Source organism: Podarcis melisellensis (genome assembly GCF_964234715.1).
Source record: "Podarcis melisellensis genome assembly, chromosome: 5".
NCBI classification, from domain to species: domain Eukaryota; kingdom Metazoa; phylum Chordata; class Lepidosauria; order Squamata; family Lacertidae; genus Podarcis; species Podarcis melisellensis.
The window spans coordinates 80,359,964-80,382,776 of NC_138537.1; the positions used below are offsets into that span (position 1 = coordinate 80,359,964).

The 22,813-nt window shown below is 43.3% G+C and overlaps 3 protein-coding genes across 5 annotated transcripts in view; 1 reads left to right on the top strand and 2 right to left on the bottom strand.

Annotated features, from left to right (window-relative positions):
* The window catches only part of SRR (serine racemase), a 54,757-nt gene extending 39,861 nt beyond the window's left edge, over positions 1-14,896 (bottom strand). Inside the window, exon 1 of the mRNA XM_081913693.1 lies at positions 14,764-14,896. The gene's annotated coding sequence lies outside the window, so the exon portion shown is untranslated. The remainder of the gene's footprint in view (positions 1-14,763) is intronic.
* On the top strand, positions 2,001-16,187 carry PLAC9 (placenta associated 9). 2 transcript variants are annotated; one of them, XM_081913867.1, is made up of 4 exons: positions 2,001-2,191; positions 11,475-11,575; positions 14,792-14,909; positions 15,457-16,187. In XM_081913867.1, exons 1-4 carry the CDS (start codon positions 2,137-2,139, stop codon positions 15,465-15,467), a joined length of 285 nt encoding a protein of 94 aa, XP_081769993.1. In that variant the 5' UTR covers positions 2,001-2,136; the 3' UTR covers positions 15,468-16,187. The 2 variants fall into 2 exon arrangements, with proteins under 2 accessions (XP_081769993.1, XP_081769992.1); XM_081913866.1 differs by having other exon boundaries at positions 2,010-2,191; positions 14,789-14,909.
* Positions 16,188-16,587: 400 nt separating this feature from the next.
* The window catches only part of ANXA11 (annexin A11), a 34,398-nt gene continuing 28,172 nt past the window's right edge, over positions 16,588-22,813 (bottom strand). For both annotated transcript variants that reach the window (XM_081913715.1, XM_081913716.1), the window contains exons 11-15: positions 22,149-22,242; positions 21,540-21,635; positions 19,748-19,806; positions 18,881-19,003; positions 16,588-18,277 (exon numbers count right to left, since the gene is read on the bottom strand). In XM_081913715.1, the coding sequence (XP_081769841.1) occupies positions 18,218-18,277; positions 18,881-19,003; positions 19,748-19,806; positions 21,540-21,635; positions 22,149-22,242 (432 nt within the window). In that variant the 3' untranslated portion in view covers positions 16,588-18,217. The remainder of the gene's footprint in view (positions 18,278-18,880; positions 19,004-19,747; positions 19,807-21,539; positions 21,636-22,148; positions 22,243-22,813) is intronic.

Genomic DNA, 22,813 nt, shown 5'->3' on the forward strand with positions numbered 1-22,813 from the left:
AGAACAGTTTCAGGTTAAGAACGGACCTCCGGAACAAATTAAGTACTTAACCCGAGGTACCACAGTATAGCCATTGATGAGAGATGTTGAGAGTTGTACAGCATCTGGAGGAGCACAGGTGCCCCCCCCCATATTAGCCTAAGCAACCCCTCTGGGCTGATGTTCAAGTAAAATGTGGCCATTCCTATGGAATCTGCCCTGAGATCTCCTTGGAGAAAGGGTGGGGTAAAAGTACAACAGTAATAAATTAATACAGCAGTTGATAAACCATTTTAGTGAAATGTAGTGGCTAAGATATTGTTTTGTACGCAAGAGATCCCAGGTTCCGACCCCAGCATTTCCAGGGAGGAGTGGGAAAGACGCCACCTAGGGACCTTGAGATTTTATTCAGTGTAGAGCCATCGGGTTTTCATGTGTTTATTTCAGCTCATAGTGAAAACAGTGAATCATCCTGTGTCTTTCCCCCGCCCAGACCCCGAGGCTATATATACCTTATTTACACCATCAGTCATGCCTGATAGGCTGATTCAAACTCCCCTACTGGAGCCATATTGGACAGCTCCTACCGGCCAATCAAGTTGCTGCATTCTAGAATCCTACCTGCCTATTGTTCTAGGATTCAAGCTCAAGACGTTAACGGATTTGCTTCTAGTCAGTGTAGACCAGAGTGGGGGACCCCCAGTCTGCAGGTCAGTCTTGTCCCATGATACTACTTTCCCCAAACCACGCCCAATTGTCAGTCAGCTTCTCATGACATCAGCTGATGGGAAAGACAAAAGAGCACAATTCTCTTGATTTTGTGTTCACTGCACATGTCTGTTCACAGCAGGGAACAGGCACTGCAGCCAAATCATCAGGATTTGACCTCCCCCCCCCCCCCGCTTGTCAGCTGTTGTCTGGGGGTCCTAAATACCCATTGAGGGCGTTGGCTGTGAGAAGGACTTGAAAAATGCAGCGTTCCTTCACTCCCCCCACCCCCAAACAGTCAATGGGTAGGGGAAGAAGTGCTCTGTCACATGGGTGTATTTGGGGGGAACAGGGGGGCAGCTGCCCCTTAAATCAAGTAAAAAATGAGAATCTTTTACTAACTAAAAGTAGAAATTGTAGAAAGGTTTTGAGAGATTTTTCTGAGCAGTTGGGGTCAAAAGAAAGTAATTTAAAAGAGTTGCTGAGACATTTCATTCCAAATCTGCTAGATGGAGCCAGACAGAGGATGATGACAGGTGGGTCATCCATAAATCCCCCCATAAATCCTGGATACGCCCATGTTTTGCCAGTACTATGCTTTGGGCTTTCCAAAGCAGGAAGCGTAAGGCAGGCAATTCCCCTTGTGCTGCAGTTCCCAAGCACCTGATAGCCAGCTAGCTTTCAAAATCCCTTGTGTGGAAAGCCACACAAGGGATTTGAGCTGGTGAATTGTCCCACCCACCGTCAGTGTTGGCCCCCAGGGTGCAATCTGGCCTCTGAAGCCCAAAAGGTTCCCCATCTCTGTAGTGGACAATGCTGGGTGTGATAAATTATTTGTCTGACGTGGTATAAAGCCTATTTCCTATGCCTCTGATTTATGTTTCTGCGGGGAATCTTAAGTTTGTGAGTACATGTAAAATACTGGAACTATAGTAACCTGTGCTGAGCTTTCAAGACAGAGTGGAATTCTTAAAGAAATCTAATCAAACAAGTAATAGGCCTGACTGGTGAACCCCACTTTGTTCTCTCCTGCAGAGTGATTAAAAACTATGCATACAGAAATCCAAGGCAGCTGCTTTGTGCTTGATCCAATTGGTTGTATTCAGTGGAGCTCTTTTTCGGCACATTCCATTCATGCTCCATATAAGTAAATAACAAACTCTTACACGCCCACCTTTCGCTTCAGCAGATTTGGCCTAGAATGGGTTTCCCTGGGTGACTGTTCCCTACGTGGAGTTTAAAGGGTGGCTTGGATGGGGGTGGGGAGAAAGGAAGGCGAGGACCGCCTAAGAAACTTGGCTCAGCAGCCAGAGACTATTTCCTCCCAATTCTCTGGCTGCCAATCCAAACTGTTCTGCAGAGGGCCAGTGCATACTGAGGAGAGAGGCTGCTTATTTCTCTTCATCTGCTGGACCAGGAGAGATTCCTCCGGACGGAGCCTCTGAAACTATGCTTTGCATTTGGCCTCTGCTTTTTATTTTAATGCTGAATGGACAAGGATTGGGTAAGTCTTTCAAAACTGGCAGCTTGTTAGAAGCATTATCTGCTCGAGGGAAGAGCAGCCATCGGAAGCAAATCGATAGAGATGGATAGAAATACAATGTGCTCATTCTTGGTTCAAAACAGCCAGTGGGATGTTTTAACTTCTGAAGTTCACATAAGGAAAACCCTATATAATAAGCATGACCTCTGTGCAATTGGAGATTGTGTTTTATAGACGCAAACTATAAACTTTTATAGGGCTCAAAAATATGCGTACTTGTCAGGCTTCGCCAAAAGTCAGAGTAATATCACCAAAATGGTATGCAGGTTCAAGTGCGATTTACCTTTGCCAGTCAGTCATATGGCACTCTGAACAGCATTCAGTTTTGGAGAGCTTAAGAATTATATTGCTGTGAGAATTTCGGTGTTTCAAGAAGCTAGTAATGAAGATGCTTGTTAGCCTACCTCTAAAGCTTTTTCTTGGTTAATAGGGCTGTGTTTGCCACTCTAAGTTGTTTTATTGGACTGTGTAGCAGGGAAAATGGTTTGAACGATGCTGGATTTTTTACTTTTAGCATGTAGAAATGTTTTAAAGTTACCTTTGTATCACACACTGCCATTCTTGAATAAGGGTGCAATCTAGCGAAGGCAAACAATATGAAGGCTGCAGCTCTATGCATACGTACTTCGGAGTCTAATTGAATTTATTGGGTCCCACTTCTGAATTAATTTGCATAAGATTTGGCTAAAATTTATTTCAGTAGAAGAAAATTTTGCCAGTGTTTAACTGTTTCACTGAAATGAACAGGGTATAAAAATCCTTGCTAGACATTGCTTTAAATCTGCAAAGATTTTTGTTTTTGCCATGGGGTAGACTTTCATGCTTCTCTTACACTGTCTCCATTGGGAACATTTACCCCTCCCCTTATGCTTTCTGTTCTTTCGGTATTGCCTAGAAATGCTAAAGGGCTGTGTAGACAGGTTGTTTTTGCGGCATTTCTTCAAGTATTACGGTAATTACTTTTATCCAGGTATATAGGTGCTGCCTGCCAGCCTATATCACAGTAAACATAGGCTGCAAATCCCACTTGTAGATCCTCGCTTCCCTCTTGTGAGTTTGCTTTAGTCATTATGTAGAAGCAGTGAGTAATAAGCTATAAGTCAGGACAATTCCTGCCTCTGTTCTCAGTTGCCAGATCAAGCCACTGTCTCTCAACCTTGGCCTCAAATCTGTAGTATGGGAATAATAATAAAAATGTAGAACTACCTTACAGGGCTGTTATAAGAATTACTGAAGTAAACCTTTGAGCACTTGTGGAAAATGCCGTGGAACTAATCCAACTTGCAGGCAGATCAGTTGATTGGCAAGCAGCACTAAATGCAGACGCAGTTGCAAAATAAGACCTTTCACTTGAAATCCATTCAAGTTGGGACTTTTCTTGTTGATTTGGATCCCCCCCCCCACACACACTTTCCTCTTTTGGATCTGCTTTAGTTGTACTACCTTCTTGAGTTGCTTTGTGCCTTGAGGATGTGTACATGCTTAAAACACAGCCAGGCAGTTTTTCTTTCTTAGTTCGGATCAAAACTGTTTTGTGGGGAAATGCATCATAACATAGTATTTTGTAACAAATAGCAGGATAGCTGCAGGATACATATGGATGGCAGCTAGGCTAACACCCCTTGTACACAGCTTCCCAAACCAGCAGTGGGAGTGTGCTGTGGAATTGCAAACACTGCACACACAATTCCCCATCCAGCAAGAAATATGCACACATAGAAACCAGCTCCTGCACACACATGCGCAGGTACCTTCAAATACTAAGTATTATTGAAGTGAAAACTGTGGCGCCCACAGATAATGCGCAGGATGCAAAGAACTATGCAGCCTGTTCAACATGCCCAAGGTTTTAGGGGACTTGTGTTTTTCAGGCAGCAAACTCCCATAATTACACAGCAAATTACCGTGTTTATTATAATTTGTTGTTCTTCTTAAGTAGCTCAGTACTAGACATCAAGGGATAAACAAACTATGAGGCAAGAAGCCCACTAATTTAAATCGAGATCTGTATGCATGTGTCCTGTTGTTTAGAGCAAAAGGAGCAGGCAAGTATATAATGATGATGATGAGGTTGATGAAGATGATAATAATTTTATTATTTATGCCCCACCCATCTGGCTGGGCCGCCCCCCCCCCCCAGCCACTCTGTATGTGTTCTGGAGGTGGTGGGCAGATGGTAAACCCTCCCCATCTTTATGGCACATTATGTCCCTTCAACCTCTTCCCACAAGCACTTTTAACCTTCATAGGGCTTAGATGCCAAGCTGGGAGGACAGTGCAGTGAGAGGGAGGGGAGGCCATGGGCAGGTACAGAGGAATTCGTGCCCAACACCTGTGCTCTCCTTTTACTCTAAAAAATAACAACGGTCATCTGCCCCCTATTATATGCATGTTTGGGATATACCTGGGTTCAGGTGAACAGGTTTGTCACCATCACCTCTAGTTTTGTCCTGAGGGGAATCTCCAAAGCATTTTGCGATGGGCTCTGCAGATTAAAAAAACCAACCAACCTCAAATCAAATCAGTGCACATGCAAACTCTCAGATGTGCCTAAAACAGCTTTTTCAGTGGTTGCTATTTCTTTCTGGCAGCTGCAAACTTCTAATGTTCAGTTACAGCTGAAGTTATTTCCTGAGGAGTACAAGAGAAAATTTCCCTCAATCCGTGGGAAGGGTGTGGGAATAGATGGCAACTACTTTTACCTTAAAGTAATAAAAATATAATATGGGCACAAGTGTGAAAGGTTTTACACAAGATGCAGAAGCTTATCAGGTCTGCTACAGTTTTAATTAAGACTCCATAGCTATGGACAATCCTCTAGTGAAATGTATAAGTGAGTCTGGAACAGCCAAACCAACATTATTGTGGCCATAACACATTTGTTAGTCTTTAAGGCACCACAAGACTCTTTGTTGTGTTTGCTTTGTTGTGTTTGCTACCCCTCAGAGAAATATTTGCAACATATTTTTTTTAAAAAACCCACACCAATCCTAAGGTTTATATTCCTATCACGACCCACAAAACTGTGGTCTGCAGTGGTTTGGGCTCGCATTATTAGAATGCAAATAGCACAATCAGGATTTTATCCCTACAGTAACTTCATGGGCTTGAAGTGATCCTGATTTTATGAGATGGAGTTAGGGGCAAGTTTTCACAATGGCAAACACAAATCAAGTAAATACATATTGATGAATGGTTGTTTCGTTCTGGTTGGGTTTTAGCTTTCATTGTTTGAGATCACTGTTTTTTACGGTTAATTGGGAGGTTTTATGGGTTAGCAACTGAAAGGTGTAGCCAGCTGGGGGAGAAACTTTGGATCCAAAAGGCAGAGTACAAATGAATACCCTCCAACACCCCTCAGATGAAAGTAGGGAATTTTCCCACTAGACACCCCCATTGTTGTGTTTCTCACCCCCGCCACAGAGCATTTCCTATCGGAAGAAGGGCAGGTGCCAATACAACTATGTCAACAGGACACTCCCCTTGACCCCGCTTTTATTTTATTCTTTGGTAGATTTACACAAAGAAAAACAGACCCCAATAAGTAAATCTTGGAAAGGGGCAAGCTTAGATGCAAACACGCAAAGTGTTATTATTTTTAAAATCAAGACTTTCTTCCCTCCCAGGGCAGCCCTGCCCTTTGCCTGCCCCTCAGAGAGCTTACAGGGCTGGGCCACGGCAGCGACAGCCTCTCCTCCTCCTTGCCCACTCTCCAGCAGCCGCTACAAGCTCCCCAAGGGAGGAGGCTGGCATCACTGGCCCTGGAGAGGCCACAGGAGTCTCCTGGCAGCCACTGTCACGGCTCGGTATAAGCCCTGGCTCACCCTCCTCTCCAGGCTCAGCTACGGCGGCACTGGCAGGGTAAATAAGGACATTCCAGGATCCAATCAGAAGCCAAGATGACTTTTGTAATTCCGGGACTGTCCCTGGAAAATTGGGACACTTGGAGGGTATGGACTATTCCAGGGAGCTCAGATCTTACAGGCTTGTCGGAATTATAACTCCAAAGTAATATATGTAAGGTACTTTGAACACTCTGAAGAACTCTTATTGGTGCTAAGTGTCACCATAATCACACAGACACATAACTCCATCTACCACTGAAGAGCAATTGAAAATGCTCTTAGTCCTCTCAGAAATATTTATCTTCTTCCCAAGCGCAAGGAAGGATGGCCAAAGCAAGCACAGAATTAAGCCAAGTGAGTTCTTATTTCCCTGACGTAATATTTTGGACAGAGGGGACATTGTCAAGTAAACGAAACCGAGTAGGACAAAAACACCCAGGCAAAAATCACCTCGGCTCTATGGATCTTTTGTTTGACCTCCCGCTATAAGAGAGACATGCATTCAGGTCCCTATATTTTCCAAGGAACCTGTTTCACGTTGCTTTGCTAGAGGAGGAATCTTTGTGCATTGGAGAGGACCCCAGGGAGATGGTTGACTCAGTTTACATGGGAACGAGCCAGACCCATTGGGCCTGACAGTCATACTGTGTTAACTGAGAATGCACCAGGAACAATTTGACAATTGCTGCTTTGAGGCTACATATCTCAGAAAAGAAATGGTGGGTTGTTTTTTTGCGTTAATCAAAATAGGCTGTGCATAAGAAATGGTCTCTGCTGGAGAGAATGACCTCAGTATAATCAGCTCCCAGATTTCTTTCTAGAAATCAACTCTCACCCTTGGCAGCAATCCACTGTTAATAATCTTTGTTTTGTTTCATCAGAACCTGTGTTCCACCCTGCTGCTTTATGAGGCTCTAGCTCACGCTAGAGTACAGAAGATAGCAATCACAAGAAACAGCCTGAACCAAATTATTCAGGCTTATGAGGAAACTTGGCTTGTCACCATTTGCACTGGTTCTGCCCCACCGTGGCTGTATTTTAGCAACAGCATAACAAACACACACAAATAGCAAGCAAAGCATTTGCTCTGGCAAGTTGGTGGTTGGACCTCCTCATAAATTTTGGCATTAGGCTGCTGACCAAGATATTGGAGGAGAGCTTGTGGTTGGGTCTCCAGGGGAGAAGGGGTGGTTTGGTGTCTAGTAGGCTTGCCATATGTCTGGAATTTCCTGGACATATCTGTGTCTGGGCAAAAATCACTAAAAATGTCCAGGAAAATCCAACTCATATTGGTAGTGTTGTTTTTGACTATGTTTCTTAAAAACAGCTCAAAAACTTCGTTTTTTTTAAAAAATGAATTTGCCAAAAAAGCTCAACAATTTTGGGCAAAAAAAGACAAAAAGCTCAACATTTCCCTATCTTTGAAGGTGTGTGTGCTGCCTCATCTTGGGATAGGTGCATTTTCTGAAGGTGGGACAAGTGCAGTCCAGCTCAAATTTACATTTAAAGAGCAATTAGTCCAATTAGTCCAATTCTGCCCCCCGCCCCACAAAGCAGTGATATCCACAAACTTTAGCAAGAAAGGCTATCTGGAATGGGTGGGCAGGGAAACAGAAGCAGTCCAAGGACTCTCATTTCAGATCTACTTGGATGAACCCTATACCTCCAAAGCCCTATTTCTGCCTGCTTGTTAAATGAGATTTAAGCAAGATGCAGTCCACTAAGCTTGGGCTCAACATGTTAAAGTTTAGACGTTTTGTCCCAGTTTGGAGTCAGGCAAAGCGTTCTTTTGTCCCAGTTTGGAGTCAGGTTCGAATCCCCGCAGCGGGGTGCGCTCCCGCTGCTCGGTCCCAGCGCCTGCCAACCTAGCAGTTCGAAAGCACCCTCGGGTGCAAGTAGATAAATAGGGATCGCTTTCTAGCGGGAAGGTAAACGGCGTTTCCGTGTGCAGCTCTGGCTCGCCAGAGCAGCGATGTCACGCTGGCCACGTGACCCGGAAGTGTCTTCGGACAGCGCTGGCCCCTGGCCTCTTGAGTGAGATGGGCGCACAACCCCAGAGTCTGGCAAGACTGGCCCGTACGGGCAGGGGTACCTTTACCTTTACCTTTAAAGCGTTCTTATCTTTGTGAAGATATGAAGCCAGAAATGAGTGTTGGGCTTGTGAACTAGGCTTTCCCTGTGTGCCAGCTTTGATGCAGAGATCCTGGTTTGTTGGTGAAGGAAAGATGGAAAAGGGAGGAGCTTGCATGCTTGATGCTCATTTTCAGCTTGGTAAAACATGAATGTCACATCTGAACCAGCCTTCGGGTAGCTTTTATTTTGAAAAGACCATTTTCTACACGCCACTGGTTGTGCTCATGTGATTACTTCACTCCAAACTCTATTTCCCCCCTCCACGCTGGCTGGTGCTTCATCTTGCAGAATTGTGTTTCTCTTACCTGCTGTACCCAATATATTAAAAAACAGGATTTTAAACTTGCTGAGGTTTCCCCAGCATAAGTGAAAACAGAAATATTTTAATCAGGAATAAGTCACAATGAGTCCAGGAAAGCATCCAGCAAAAAACCTCGAAGCTGCCATGCTTCTTACTCAGTGGCCCAAGAAATTCCGAGCAGATGTTGATATCACATGTGGAAATATTTATTCTGGTTGTATCGTGCTGTGTGTGGCTCTGTGTCCTACAGCTAGGAACGTTGCCTCTTTAATTATAATAACTCACATTAATTATTATGTGGTTTGAAAGTTAATTCCAAAATAAAAATGCTGTCTGCCTTTTTCTCTCATCTGTTTATATAGCTGAGCAAAGCAATAGTTGGCATGGTATTGTTGTTAATCCTTAGTGTTGGATTAGGACTTGAGAGACCCATGTTCCAGTCGCCACTCAGCCCAGAAACTTGCCCAATGACCTTGGGCCAGTTAATCAGGTTTCAACCTAACCTACCTATGGAGGCTAAGGCTGTTCTGAGAGAGGCAGTGCTTTTTTTCTTAAAAAAAAAGTTTAGGGGTACTCTCATTTTGACTCAAGAAAATCACCATTTTATAGTTCAGATCGGGGAAAATAAATACAGTGGACACTCGGGTTGCAAATGTGATCCATGTGGGATTCACGTTCGCAACCTGCAGCTGCACACCTGCGTTTGCGTGGGTTGCGATTCAGCGCTTCTGCGCATGCGCAAAGCGTGATTTAGCACACATGCGCATGCGCGGCTGCCAAAACCTGGAAGTAACCCGTTCCAGTACTTCCGGGTTTCAGTGGTTCATAACCTGAAAAAACACAACCTGAAGCATCTGTAACCCAAGGAATGACTGAACAGTAAATGGACAAAAGTACAAAGATTCACAAAATGTTTAGGGGTATGTGTCCCCCTGCGTTCCCCAGGGGAAAAAAGCACTAGAGAGGTGAAGAGATTTCACTGGATGTAGGAAACCAGGGTAGGAATTTGAGGAGGGGAGTCATATGCCTGAGTGATAGAAGAGGTGAACGTTTTGGGCAGCCGACGTGAGATGACTGAAGACTGTTTTGCAACAAAGGATAACCAGGCAGGGAGGAAAAGGTTGTGGCAGCATGAAGTTTTTAGATGAGTTTTAAATCTGAAAATTTTCAGTGTTGTGCAGGGACAAAGTATATGACGGATCTGTGGGATATGCTCTCTGGAAGTAAATTAATGGAAATAAATTCTTTTTGGAAATTCCATTATTTCTCATTGAGGTGATTATACATACCAGCCACAGGGCAGAGTTACCATGCAGTGGCGTAGCGTGGGTTGTCAGTACCCGGGGCAAGGCAAGTAATTTGCGCCCCCTAACCCGTGAATTTGCGCCCCCTAATCCATGGATTTGCGCCCCCTAACCCCCAGATGTTGTGCGGCCGCCCCCCCCTGCACCCCCCACGCTACGCCACTGTTACCATGCCAAGTTAAAAACCTGCTGACAGCCTACATTTTCTTAAACTGGCAGCATTTGTACTTGTTTTATAGTAACATCTTGGGAGTTTCCTGTGTAAAGTGGCCTCTTTCATAATAAGTCAGGGAATACATTGTTGACATTTGCTGTCCCCCCCACTGAAAAACATTTTCCAAAGCTCAGTGGTGGTTTAGCATTACACACACTTTTAACCAACTTTCCTGACTTTGAGGCAAGCGAGTTCCACATAGTTTTGGTTGCACTCATCATTCTGAAATGGGTGGGGCCTCCACTACAAAACTTTTTAAGGTTTGATGGTTGGCCCAAATATTTGAGGAGGGCCTTTTCCCTACTCTTTAATTACATGTTGTTTTTCTTTCCATAAAGATTTAAAAAGAGATATTTGTGTTGCCATTATGAGGAGACAGCTTCCCTCATATAAAGACAATGCTAAAGGCAAAATAAAGAAACCAGTGTAAAGAATTAGCACTAATACTAATTTACTGTTGCGTAAGTCATCTTGAATTCAGTTGGCCAGAGTAAACATTCCTAGGGTCTAGCGCTATGTGGACTGATGCACCTAATCTCACAGCGCTCCAGTTTCTGCCTTGTGTTTAACAACAACAGAATATTATTGATGTAAACAATATAAATATTATGAACAATATTACTATTTATTGAGGATCTAGTCCACAAGCTTAACATGAGTCAACAGTGTGATGCAGCAGCAAAAAAAGCTAATGCAATTCCAGGCTGCATCAACAAAAGTACAGTGGTACCTCGGGTTAAGAACTTAATTCTTTCTGGAGGTCCATTCTTAACCTGAAACTGTTCTTAACCTGAGGTACGACTTTAGCTAATGGGGCCTCCCACTGCCGTTGTGCCATCGGAGCACAATTTCTGTTCTCATCCTGAAGCAAAATTCTTAACCCGAGGTACTATTTCTGGGTTAGCGGAGTCTGTAACCTGAAGTGTCTGTAACCTGAGGTACCACTGTATAGTGTCAAGATCAAGAGAAGTAATAGTACCACTTTATTCTGCCTTGGTCAGACCAGAAATGGAATACCGTGTCCAGTTCTGGGCACCACAGTTTAAGAAGGATATTGACAAGCTGGAACATGTAGGAGGGCGACTGAGATGATCAATCAACCAATAAATAATGCCACTTACTCTAACAGAGTTCAATTGCCTGTTCTGTTCTCTTGGTATTACATTGAAAACCACACAGTTGTGATCTTTGGCATATTTCCCTCCACACACTAGTAAACTTTAGAAAGAAGAGGTCATCTCTGTGGTGAGTCACCCCTGATGAGCATTGGTGCTAAAGGAGGTCCCAGTTCTTCTGAATTGTGGAACCTTTAAGAGTTCAACTCTTCAGTGGATGTTCCCACACATGGGGGATTCTAAGTATTTTTGCTAAACCTAAATATAGTGTGGAATAACAAAACAAAGCCTAGGCAAAGTTTTAATATTGCTTGCTTTCCTCCCTCTTGCAGTTGCTGCTGATCCTGTCACTGATCTTCCAGGGATTTTGGAGCAGAATGACTGGTGTGATGAACACAATACAATTCATAAGCGCTTAGATATTATCCAAGAGGTAAGGCGATCTAGCAGAGCAATGTTACAGGCCACAGTTACTCTTCCAGTCTGTTCCTTGGTACCTCTCCAAAATGGCTCAATTAAAATACCAGGGATTTCCACAAAATCTGGTTGCACAATATATGGGTCACAGTCAAAGGGAGAAGAGATCTGTAATTGTGTCACACTGAGGTGGGGTGGGGAATACAACATCTTTCTTTTCATGAATCTTGCTTTAGACACTTACAAATAATATCTGAACCACTGTGCTGGGAAGGTTCAGGGGCAATTAGATGTGACAGTATACCAGCAAGCAGGGCTATGGATTCATTATTACAGCTCATGCATTGTGGATGCAAATGATCCGTGATCACTTTTGGGAGTACAGTTGTACCTTGGAAGTTGAATGGAATCCGTTCTGGAAGTCTGTTTGACTTCCCAAAAGTTTGGAAACCAAAGCGCGGCTTCTGATTGGCTGCAGGAACCTCCTGCAGCCAATCAGAAGCCCCGTCAGACATTCGGCATCCAAAAAAACGTTCGAAAACCAGAACACTCACTTCTGAGTTTCAATCGTTCGAGAGCCAAAATGTAGGAATACCAAGGCGTTCAACAACCAAGGTACGACTGTGCATGAAACCTTTGTCTCTGCAGAAATCTGATTGTCAAATGCATTCATGCCTCAATTCTTTATCCACATGTTTTGCACACAGCACTTTTATTTTACCTCTGTTTGTATGTGTTTACAGCAACGTATAAGAACCCCTCACTGGCTGTATTTGCATGGAACTTTCAGAGGTATGAGAATGAGCTCATGCGAGCCTCAGGATGCACTCCCTCTGGTGTGGCTTTAAAGAAAGTCATTCCATTTTAACTACAGTTTACCATTGCATCTGAATCCCAAACTATAGTTAATCATAAAATGAGGGGCTTGCACATTCTTTGTGAAAGTTCTCCAGGTAGGCCTAGTGAAAATCTCTTACCTGAAACTCTGCAGAATGGCTGCTAGGCCAGATTGATAACCCTGAATCAGATAGATAGACCAATAGTCTGACTTGTTATAAGACTATGTTCTAGCATACAGTTTTTGTAAACTAAATCACTGTCTGAAGTTGGCTTGGGGTTTTGTTTTGTTTTTGGTAGATTATAGTTAAGAGCAACTGCAGTTTGTGTGGGTTCAGATGACCCACTAAGCTGCAATTAATCAAAACTCCTCTTCAGCTGGGAGGGAGATCTAGGGCAGGAAATTCCACCAGATCCTTGGAAATGGGATCTGGCAGAATGTTCCCCAGCAAACAATCAACGTAAGCCTCAAGCTAAGCGATTATAAATGTCTGTGTTGCTGGTACTTAACGCTGTCGTGCCTTAATCAGATATATAGTACAGCAAAAATAGCAAATGCTGGGCTGTGGTGTATATACTCTACTGTGACCTGAAGTCATAGCATTTCGCAGTGCTGGGTTTACGGCAGTTCCTTTGAACAGGTGCCAAGATGAGGGGGCGTAAAACTCTGACGCAGTGCACTTGAGAGCATGCATAGCACGGAAGGCGCTAAATTTTGTCCTCACTCAGGGCACCGAACTACCAAAGTCCGTCCCTGCATTGGGGGAGGACATAAGAACGTAACCAGAAGTGCTAAAGGTTTATAGATTATAAGTGGGTCCTCTTGTTTTATGTTAAAGGCACTGTACACAGAAAATAGGGAATTTGACTGTAGGCAGAATGATCAGCTTCTGTAACTGGAAGAGGAGGATGACGCCATTCATGAGAATGGATAATCAGATTTTGGGACATTGTGTATATATGGTTAAGGTTCCAAATATGGCGAGAACCAGACAATACCAGTCAGATGGTTTTTGTGCAAAAAGGATTGTTTTCATAGTGTATTGGAGCAACAAGGTTCAAGATTAGGTAAACCTGTTTGTATTACTTGGTACTTTAGGACTTCAATGTGTTCTATATGATTTTGGTAAAGAAATTCATTTGTTATTAGCTCACAATAACCATTTTCTTTTTATTTTTTAGTGTTTAATATATGTGTTCATGTTTTTGTTTTCTTTACAACTCTATTTGCTTTATTTTGTTCTGTTACAATAAAAATAATATAAATTTATACACTCAACAGACCAAAACATTTCTCCTATCAACCACACCAGAGGAAGGTGGTTTAACATTACAAGTACATGCAAACCAGACCAGTGCCCAGTTAATCTCATCAATTAAAAAATAAATAAATCAACCAACGCCCTTGTCCACTAGAGGGCAGCACAAGACCAGAAATGCTAACCCTGCTCTCTACAGATCTCTCCCTGCTTGTAGTTTATCAAAGTCCTTGGTGTAGGGTTGGCTTATGGTGGATGTAGCTTGCAAAGGATGAACTCCCACCTGCATCTGCATTCACTGTGGGAGTGATGAATCCAAACAGGCAAGGGGTACAATGGACTTGCAACTTACACACATTTAACTTGTACAGCTGCAGTGTTATGTGCATGGCGGCCAGCCAGCCAGCTGAAATCAAACAAATTAAACGCATGCAAGGCGGAGAGCCTAAAAGCCCATCGTGGGAAGAACCTTTAAGCTCTCCGATTTGCTTACCGGGCTCTGGGAGGCTCTTGCGAAAGCCTCCAAAACCCATGCAAGAGCCTCCCAGAGCCTATTCAGTAAAACAGAGAACTTTCTTGTAGTGACTACAAGTTGTTCCCCCAGATGACCAGACAAACCATGGCTTTTTTTCTTAAATGTTTGACGTCTCTTCCAGCCTTGCTCTTGCCTTGGACCTTTGTAGATTGGACAGCTGCGATAGGGTGGTCAAACAAGCCTTATGGTTCACATGCAACATCAATTCATAGCCCAAGGCAAGATTCATAAGCCACAAAAGACAAAAGATTGATAGTGGCTTGTTGGCAGTAAATCACAATTAGCGATGAATCTCATTGGGTGACCTAGGGGCAGTCAGCGTCTCTCAGCCTAACATCCTACCTCACAGGGTTGTTGTGAGGCAAAAATGGGGAGGGGAGAACCTTGTACACCAGCTCATGGAAGGAAAAGTTGGGATATAAAAGAAGGAAGGAAGGAAGGGAGGGAGGGAGGGAGGGAGGGAGGGAGGGAGGGAGGGAAGGAAACCATAGTTAAGTTGTCTGGCAGAGTTCTCACAAAATGCTAAGCCACAGAACCAGGCTAATTCAGGAGATGCTGATAGAAGTGAATTACCCTAAATTTCACTTTTCTTCATTAGCAGGTGGAAAAGACGGTTGATCTTCTTGACTCTGAAGTCAAGTCCCTGCTGAACACCATAAGTGAAACTGCATGGAATGTTCCTCTTACTCCTGGAACTCCCTTGATGGATATCTTTGAAGGTATGAATCACAGAGAAATGTAGTACATCTATTATCCAAGCGTCCACAACCGCTTGTAAATGCTGCAATTCAGCGCACAGAATGCAGTTGTACCCTGAAGATCACTTCACTTGGGGAATAATATGGTCTGTTGCTGTACCCTTAAAACTCCAAGATGTGTAACACTACTGAAATATCTGTTTCAAGTTCATCGGCTACTATTCATTGTTGACCTTCTGTAAATGAAGTAATCCTGTACACAGAAGGGCTTTAATCTAGCAAAACCTTCACTAGTGGGTGGGTGTGTTGGGGAGAGGGTTTCCCCTCTGCAGGACCCAGTGCTGCCCTGAAATCTGCTCTGGAAAATTTGGTTACCTCTGGGGGTTTTTTTTGGGGGGGGGGGAGAAAGAGAGAATAAAGTGAAAACTGCACCTCCTGTTTCTGTTAGTGGAAGGCTAACACTGGGATGTGACCCTTCATTTGCTTTTTAACAAATACTGCCTTCTCTAGAAACCGATGGCTTGGTGGATTGCCACTACAATCTCCCTTCCTCTCTCTCATTCGCTAGATACCAGCTGAGCTTCAAGACGACGGACCAAAGGAACAGACTGTAATACCTATATCTCCCACCTGCATAAATAACCCATATTGCACTCTTTCATAAGCTTCCAGACCAGACAGATGTCTTCAGACTTGGGATGGGGAGTATTCCATCACAAGTTCCTCTGTGTTACGATCTAACCATACTGACGCATAATACCAAAAGAGAAGTTTTCTTCCCACCTATCCTGAAGATTTAGAGACTCCTAAAATTGTTGTAAAAGAGTCCTCACTGCAAGGACCCCCGCAGAGAAGTTAAATGTCCCGGAAGGTCCAGCCGTCAAGAAAAAGGAGCAAAAATTAGAAGAGGTACTGTTGGAAGTTTTCACGGGGTACCTGGTAGTCTCCAAAACGGGGTTGGCATCTCTGCTCACAAAGAAATTTTTGTTGTTGTTAATTGATTGCTCAAATTTTAGGATGCTTAACCTGTTAACTAGCTAACCTGTCGCACTGGTGCCACAAGGGAAAATAAGCAACAGGTGCTTATGGTGCTCCTGGAGAGTAGGGGCAGGAAAGCATGTGAGCCTGGCTGCAGCACAGTCGAATACACAGCCTTGTTCACAAGCTTCATAGTGGCATCTAATGCTGATCATTGCTGGAAGCACCATGGTGGGAGTTTTGGTCTGGTCCAGCAAGACGTCCAAATCTGGCAGTACTTCCCAGCTGCAACACCTTGTGAAAGCGCATTGAGTGCCTAACTTCTGGACTTGTGGCACACTTGCCAAAAACTGGTTCCAAACTTCTTGAAATATCCAGGTTTGTCCAGTGTTGGAAATAGGATGCAGAGCTCAGTGGACCAGGAATGAGTTTGTTTGTAACACTCTGTCCTCGTGTCTTTGCCCAAGCCTTTCTTATGAAGAGACAGATCACCAAGAAGCCACAATGAGCAGCCTAAGTGGAATGATTTCATGTTTTATGTAGAGGCTAGAACCCCTCTGCATATGCCTCTGAAACATTTGCTCAAGAAACTGCCTGATGGTGCTTAAGCTCACTAGTCTGATTTGCCTGAGACATACCCCATTCCCCATGGTTGAAGCTGAATATCCCAAAGAAATGATGCTGTCAGCATGGCAGAAATAAGAACACTGGTGCAGGAGGCTTGGGTACTAATTTGGTTTATTTGTATAAATCATCTTTTAAAAAATTATATATTTGATTTTAAGGTAGAATTCTACAAAAACACGCAAAGAGAAAAAGCTTTGGCATACACTCAGATTGAAGGCATTTCGAGCCCCCCAAAAGACAACTTTGGCTGGATCATGCTAGCGGCAAGTCCATCTAAGAATCAGGGAACTGAATGGGGAAAGTGAAACATGTGCTGAACGCTTAAATCAATGGGGGTTTCCTTTGTGCCTATTTTTGTAAAAGAGGAGCATTTTATGTGGAATCTCCATTGACTTCTGTGTTCCTGTTTATATTCCAATAAAAAGTTTGGAGCTTGTAAAGCAGCCTTTTCTAACAATGAAGCCTTGTTCACATGTTGCTTTCAAGAGAAACAGCTGATCCTCCGCATATCGAAAAACAAATGAGTGGAAATATTTGTTTTGATTGTGGGCTGTCCCTGAGAGCTAAACTAGATACGATGCTGAAGACATCAACAGAAAGCCAATAGATTTTTAAGTTTTAAAAATGGCTGTGTGTGTTTGAAGTGTTGGGATTCTGCATGCGCAGAGAGATTAAGCCCTTTCCTCTCCTTATCCCAACTCTGGGGGAAAAAGAAAACTGCTCCATTTCATGCTGCTATTACCTCTTGGAAAGGAAAGCTCTCATTGGCAAGTATAAGCCTTATCAGACTTAGGCTTTTGTGGGTGTTCTTTGTAACATGCCATTGACACAATCATGCATTAAGACACTATTGCGCTGTCTTAGTTGTTCTGTGATGCTTCAATAGCAGTCTTGCACTCTCAGCATGTGAAAATGGGACAAAAATAAACGTTTCTAGTAGAAAACATAGCTGTACCACATTTTTGCAGGTGCACTCTTGGAACTGGGGTCTTGCATAACCACCATGCTATCAGCAGGAGCATAAATCTGCACGAATGCACAAGAAACAGGACATTTGGAGGGACCCTAATGACAAACACCCTGGCAGACTTCCTAACATCTTGGTCCTGAATTCTGCCAATGCACCACATCCCTTTTCCTTCAATTGAGGGACAATATCACAGACTTCAGGGAGATCCAGCATTCAAAACAACATAAGGCAGCATAAAGATTCTAGCCAGACTTTTACATTTCTCCTTGAACAGCAGTGAGTGAACAGGGTCTGAAAGTCTACCCAATCACTCTTCAGAACAGGTTTTTTTTTTTTAATTTAAGCAACAAGCATGTAAATATCAAATGCACCACACATACAAAAAATGTTTTGTACTTTTTTTTGTAAGACACAAAGCTGTATAGAATCATTTGGCACGCACAAATAAAGGCGTTTCCAAACAAATGCTATTCATGCAACACCAGGCACTTCCATACAGTGGAGTGTTCCCCGCCCCCCAATAAGAAAGCAAAAACCTGTTTGTGAACTACAGCTATCTGGTGCAGCGGCCTCTCTCTATAGCAGGATTTATTTCTGTACTCATGATATATTATTCAAAGAAAGGAATAATGTGGCACTTTAGAGAAAGAATTTTCTGGATATTTGGAGTTTTGACAGCATGTGTGAAATGATAGCATAAAACCAGCTGATTTCTTTAAAAAAAACAAAAAAACAAAATTCCAGGGGACTCAACTTAGTCGTTTCCACCACACAATTTCAGCAGGATTTTCCTGTAGTCTCCAGAAGTGTCACCCTGGTAAGAAACACCAAAAGGGGGAAAAAGTGATCTTGTGCCAAAGGTTAAAGAGATCAATCATCTTTGTGTCAGAAGCCAACAGGTGAACCTCCCGGTTACACAAGACATACACCCTGCTCATATGAACATACAGACAAGACTTTTATACCTGGGGAGACAACAGCCACTTGATTTTTTTCTCTCCCTCCCCCAACACTCCAATAGCAACATCTTATTTAATATGTTTTGCTTTCTGTTAAAACAACAGTGGTGTGGAGCACATTGGGCCCACTGGTATACTGTGGAGCTACAGCCTATGAAGCAGGCCAGATCAGTGTCTCCCGTTGTTTTTGAACTACAGTTCCCATCAACCCTGACCACTGGTCTGGCTAGCTAAGGATGATGGGAGTTGTAGTCCAAAATCAGCTGGGGACCCAGGTTTGGGAAACACTGGGCCAGATGATGGCTAGAGTTCAGGTGGAGAAAGCCCCGCTGTGAAGATGAATGAACATGGCACCGGCTCCCAAAAATGGTACTGGGCCAAGTTCAAGGTTTCGGTGTGAACATTGGCATTTTGAGTTGGCACGCATGGAAAGCAAGACAAGCCCCTCACAATCTTACCGTAATGTCTGTGTAGAGAGATTTGCCATACATCCTCTTGTATTCCTGCCTGATGTCTAGCAGGTCAACCTCACTGCGTGACACCATGATGCGAATGAGAGTCCGGTCTTTGGTTCCAGCTCCCTGTGAAGAACGTGGCGGAAAGAGCCAGAATGTGAATTGTTACCAGACTGCGATGCTCCCTCTGAACATGTAGCATTGACTGTTACTCAAAATGGCTGCTCGAGGCTTTATGGCAGGCCTTCCCTAATGTGGTGCCCTCAATATGTTTTGGACTATACAACTCCTGTCATCCTTTTCCATTGGTCACAACGGCTGAGGCTGATATGAGTGGTAGTCCAAAATATATGGAGAACAGAGTTGGGGACAGCTGCTTAATTGATAACAAATTCAAAGTCCAAAACCTTACACATGCCCATTTGTTAACAACAGGGTGGCATATCCTTTTTAGCCTGAAAATATGTTGGGGAAGGGGAGGGACAACTGAAAAAGGGAGACTAGGAGAGGGGAGAAAAGGGGGCACCAAACCCTTTGCCTCCCTGCTGTCACCCCATTTCAGTTCACAAACACTCCAACCCCAACACCTCTGTCATTTAAAATCAGGGTTGTGGAACCCTGGGAGGGGGAATTAGAATGAAGAAAATGGCAATAGGTTATGTGCACACACCCGCAGCTCGATTCTTGCTCGATCATTGCCTCCAGAGGTTTTTCAAGCTACAGTTACACTGGTTTGTGTGAAACATGTCTACCAGCCCTAAAATCTCATATCCTGGACTCAGATCTACATCCCAACAGAGTCAGCTTCTAACATCTCATTTGAATATCTGACCCCACGGACGTGCAGAGGCCCACATGATTTCAACTCACCTTCATGGCCTTGTGCAGCCTCTCTGCAAAGAAAGCAGGTGTATTTCTTACACACTTAACTGCAAAAGAAATTGAAATCACCAGTTACTGACTGTTAACCATTTGCTAACCATTAAAGAAAGCAACATCAATGCCATACTGTTTTTGCTGAAATCTGCTTTCTCAGGTTAACCTGGGAGTTGAGATGACTCGGTGAATGCCATTGGGAGGAACAAAGGGGACAATCACACAAAATCAGATTAAAAAAAAAAAAGCACACAGTCATGCAATCCAAACAGCTATCAAACAACATCTACCTTTTTACTTGAGCATTTTATGGGAGTGGAAAGAACCAATGGTGATGTTCATTTGTAACCTAATACAAGGTATGTTCCTTTTTTATATCAATGTTAAGATTTCTCATGTAGATGAACAAGGCACACATTACACTTCAAGACCGGAAAATGGGAGGCAGTGAAGTTAGTCACACACTATGGGAGTATTGCATACAGTTACCAAGCTTACAATCCTGAAAGCTATAACGGAGCCAAAAAAAAAAGGGTACATATTTCCAGTTAGATCTGGTGCAAAGAGCAAAAGCCATTTTATACGACAAATAAAACAGTGAGTGTTTATAGAACACATTTTAAATATTCAAGCAGCTTCATATATATTGCCTTGTAAATCCTTATGGCAGTGGTGCACGGCTGGTCAGTATAGTAGTTTGCCTAAGGTCACCCAATGAATTTGTGGCCAGTATGACACTTTAACTAGCACTCCAGGATTCACTGGTTGATAGTTGGCCACTTATGACAGGGTAAGTGATCATAGAAGTTATGTTACATTTTTGAAAAGGAACTTGGTGATGGCAAAAGCTTTTGGCACAACACTCGCCCCTATCCAAGAAACACACTTAGAATGTAAACACGGTGTTGTTGGACGTGACATCTTCAAAACAAGAGGAATAAAAGATGAGAGGATACAGACAAAGGTTGCTGTGCCTAGCATGAAAGGTGAAGTAGCAAGTTCAAAGGGCATCCTCAGTGGAATCCTAGCCATTTCCCCAATCACATGAACTGTGACTTGTTAAATGGGAACCAGGTTTACCGAGACAAACCAAAGGAACGTAAATGCAATTTATAACCAAGTTCTCTGGGGGAAGTAAAAGTAGCTTCAAACTGAAACTCGCAGCCAAAGCCAAATATTCTCAAGAGAACTATTGTATATAAAGTGGCATGAAATATATGATAAAATATTCTGAACGGCAAAGTTTTTCACCTACACGTCGAACCAAGCTTTATGACTTGCTTTCTACACATATACATACGGTATCATCTCTTAGCTTTGCCCCTCTTTTGTGCTTTGAAATACATCTTAAGTAACATACATGTCACATTTTACCCTTCCAAAACACGCAAATACGTTAAAAGCTACTCTGAGAATTTGCGGGAGAAGAGGTTGGTGATATTGCAGGTGCTAGCCAATAGGTGCCATGCGTAGCCTGCTATCCCCCAACTTCTGGCTCTTTTTCAAAAATTATATATTTTAAAGAGTGTAGTCCACGCCAGAAAACTCTGTGTGTTTAGGGCAGCAAAAGAACATTCAAACCACTATTTGAAAAGTTAGATTCATAGTGGTGCAATGGGTCAAGTGCATCTGGCTGTTAACCAGAAAGCTGGTGGTTTGAGCCCACCGAGGGATGCCTGTGCGCTGGATTCCTGTATTGCAGGGGGTTGGACTAGATGACCTTCGGTGGTCCCTTCCAACTCTATGATTCTATGATCCCCACTCTTTTTAAAGAGACCTCACCCACCTACTGCCAGCATGCCAGATTCGAGGTCTCCCGACATCTCTCTGATTATGCTCTTCTCAATGTCACGGTTACACATTCGCTGATATTCACTGAAAACTGTTGAGAGAGAGAAAAGGGATCATTAGTCATTTAAGCCAAGTGAGTGTGAAGAGTGAAGTCTGACAACCAGCTCTTGAAGGATGTTGCTAAGTCTTAAGTCAGTTGCACTGCCCCATCACAGGCCTTCAGTTGTTTTGTCTGGTATGGCCTTAACTCCGATCACTTATCTAAGTTGACATTTGGTGGCTGGATGACAGACAGACACCCCCCCCCCCATTATTAACTGTGGACCCTAACAGGAGGACAAACACCCTTTGTTATGTAGAAGGAGGAATTTCAGGCAGTGCAGCTTGTCTCACCTGACAAGTTTCTACATAAGTATTTAAAAGGGTCAAAGTAACCCAGCCCTTCTTTGCATCTGATCAGTTGGCTGATCTTAGGGCACCATCAAAAATGCAAAATATTTGCTACCACTTGTCAAGAAAAAGCATGTGTAGTCTATTGCACTGTTGCAGCCTAATTTTACAATCACCAAACATCCTCTCGATGCAAAGTATAGACAGAAATTACCTGCTATTAGGTGAGCTTTACTTCTGGCACAGAGAATTGCATTGAATTTGGACTCATCAGTCCCAAGTCGATTTTCTCCTGCTGCATACAGCGCCTTAAAAGGAAAAAAAAAAATCACAGGTCATTACTTGAGCTCAGCTGCTTTCTGAATTTCACTCTGCTTTTGAAGGCTTCTTCTCCCTTACTACTCATTCTTTAATTATCTTGATATTTCTGGACTGGTCCTATTTCTTTCCCACACCTTTATTCACGTAGCTAATCTTTGCTAACCTCCCTAACAATCAAGGATGCAACTATAATGCAAGCAACCTGGGGCTGCAGCCAAAATACTACAGGCTCATGTTGAATTTTGCTTTCTTCCCCTTGCACACAACACAACTTCACCTTGCATCCCGACTGGTGCTGTTAAGCTGCACATTTCACTGCCCCCACTTCATACTACTGACTGAAAGTTACTGGCGCAAAAATGCTTGCAAAATGATACTGGGACAAAGGGATGCCACTGAAAATGGCAGTGGCGTATTCCTTATAACTAGGGCTGAAATGGGGGTGAATGAAAAATTCCACAAGTACATTCCAACTCTCCCCCCTCCATGCTTTCTCTCAGAAAAACTTGACAGGTTTGTAAGTCACAAGTCTATGCAACCCTGAGAAAAGTGTGTGGT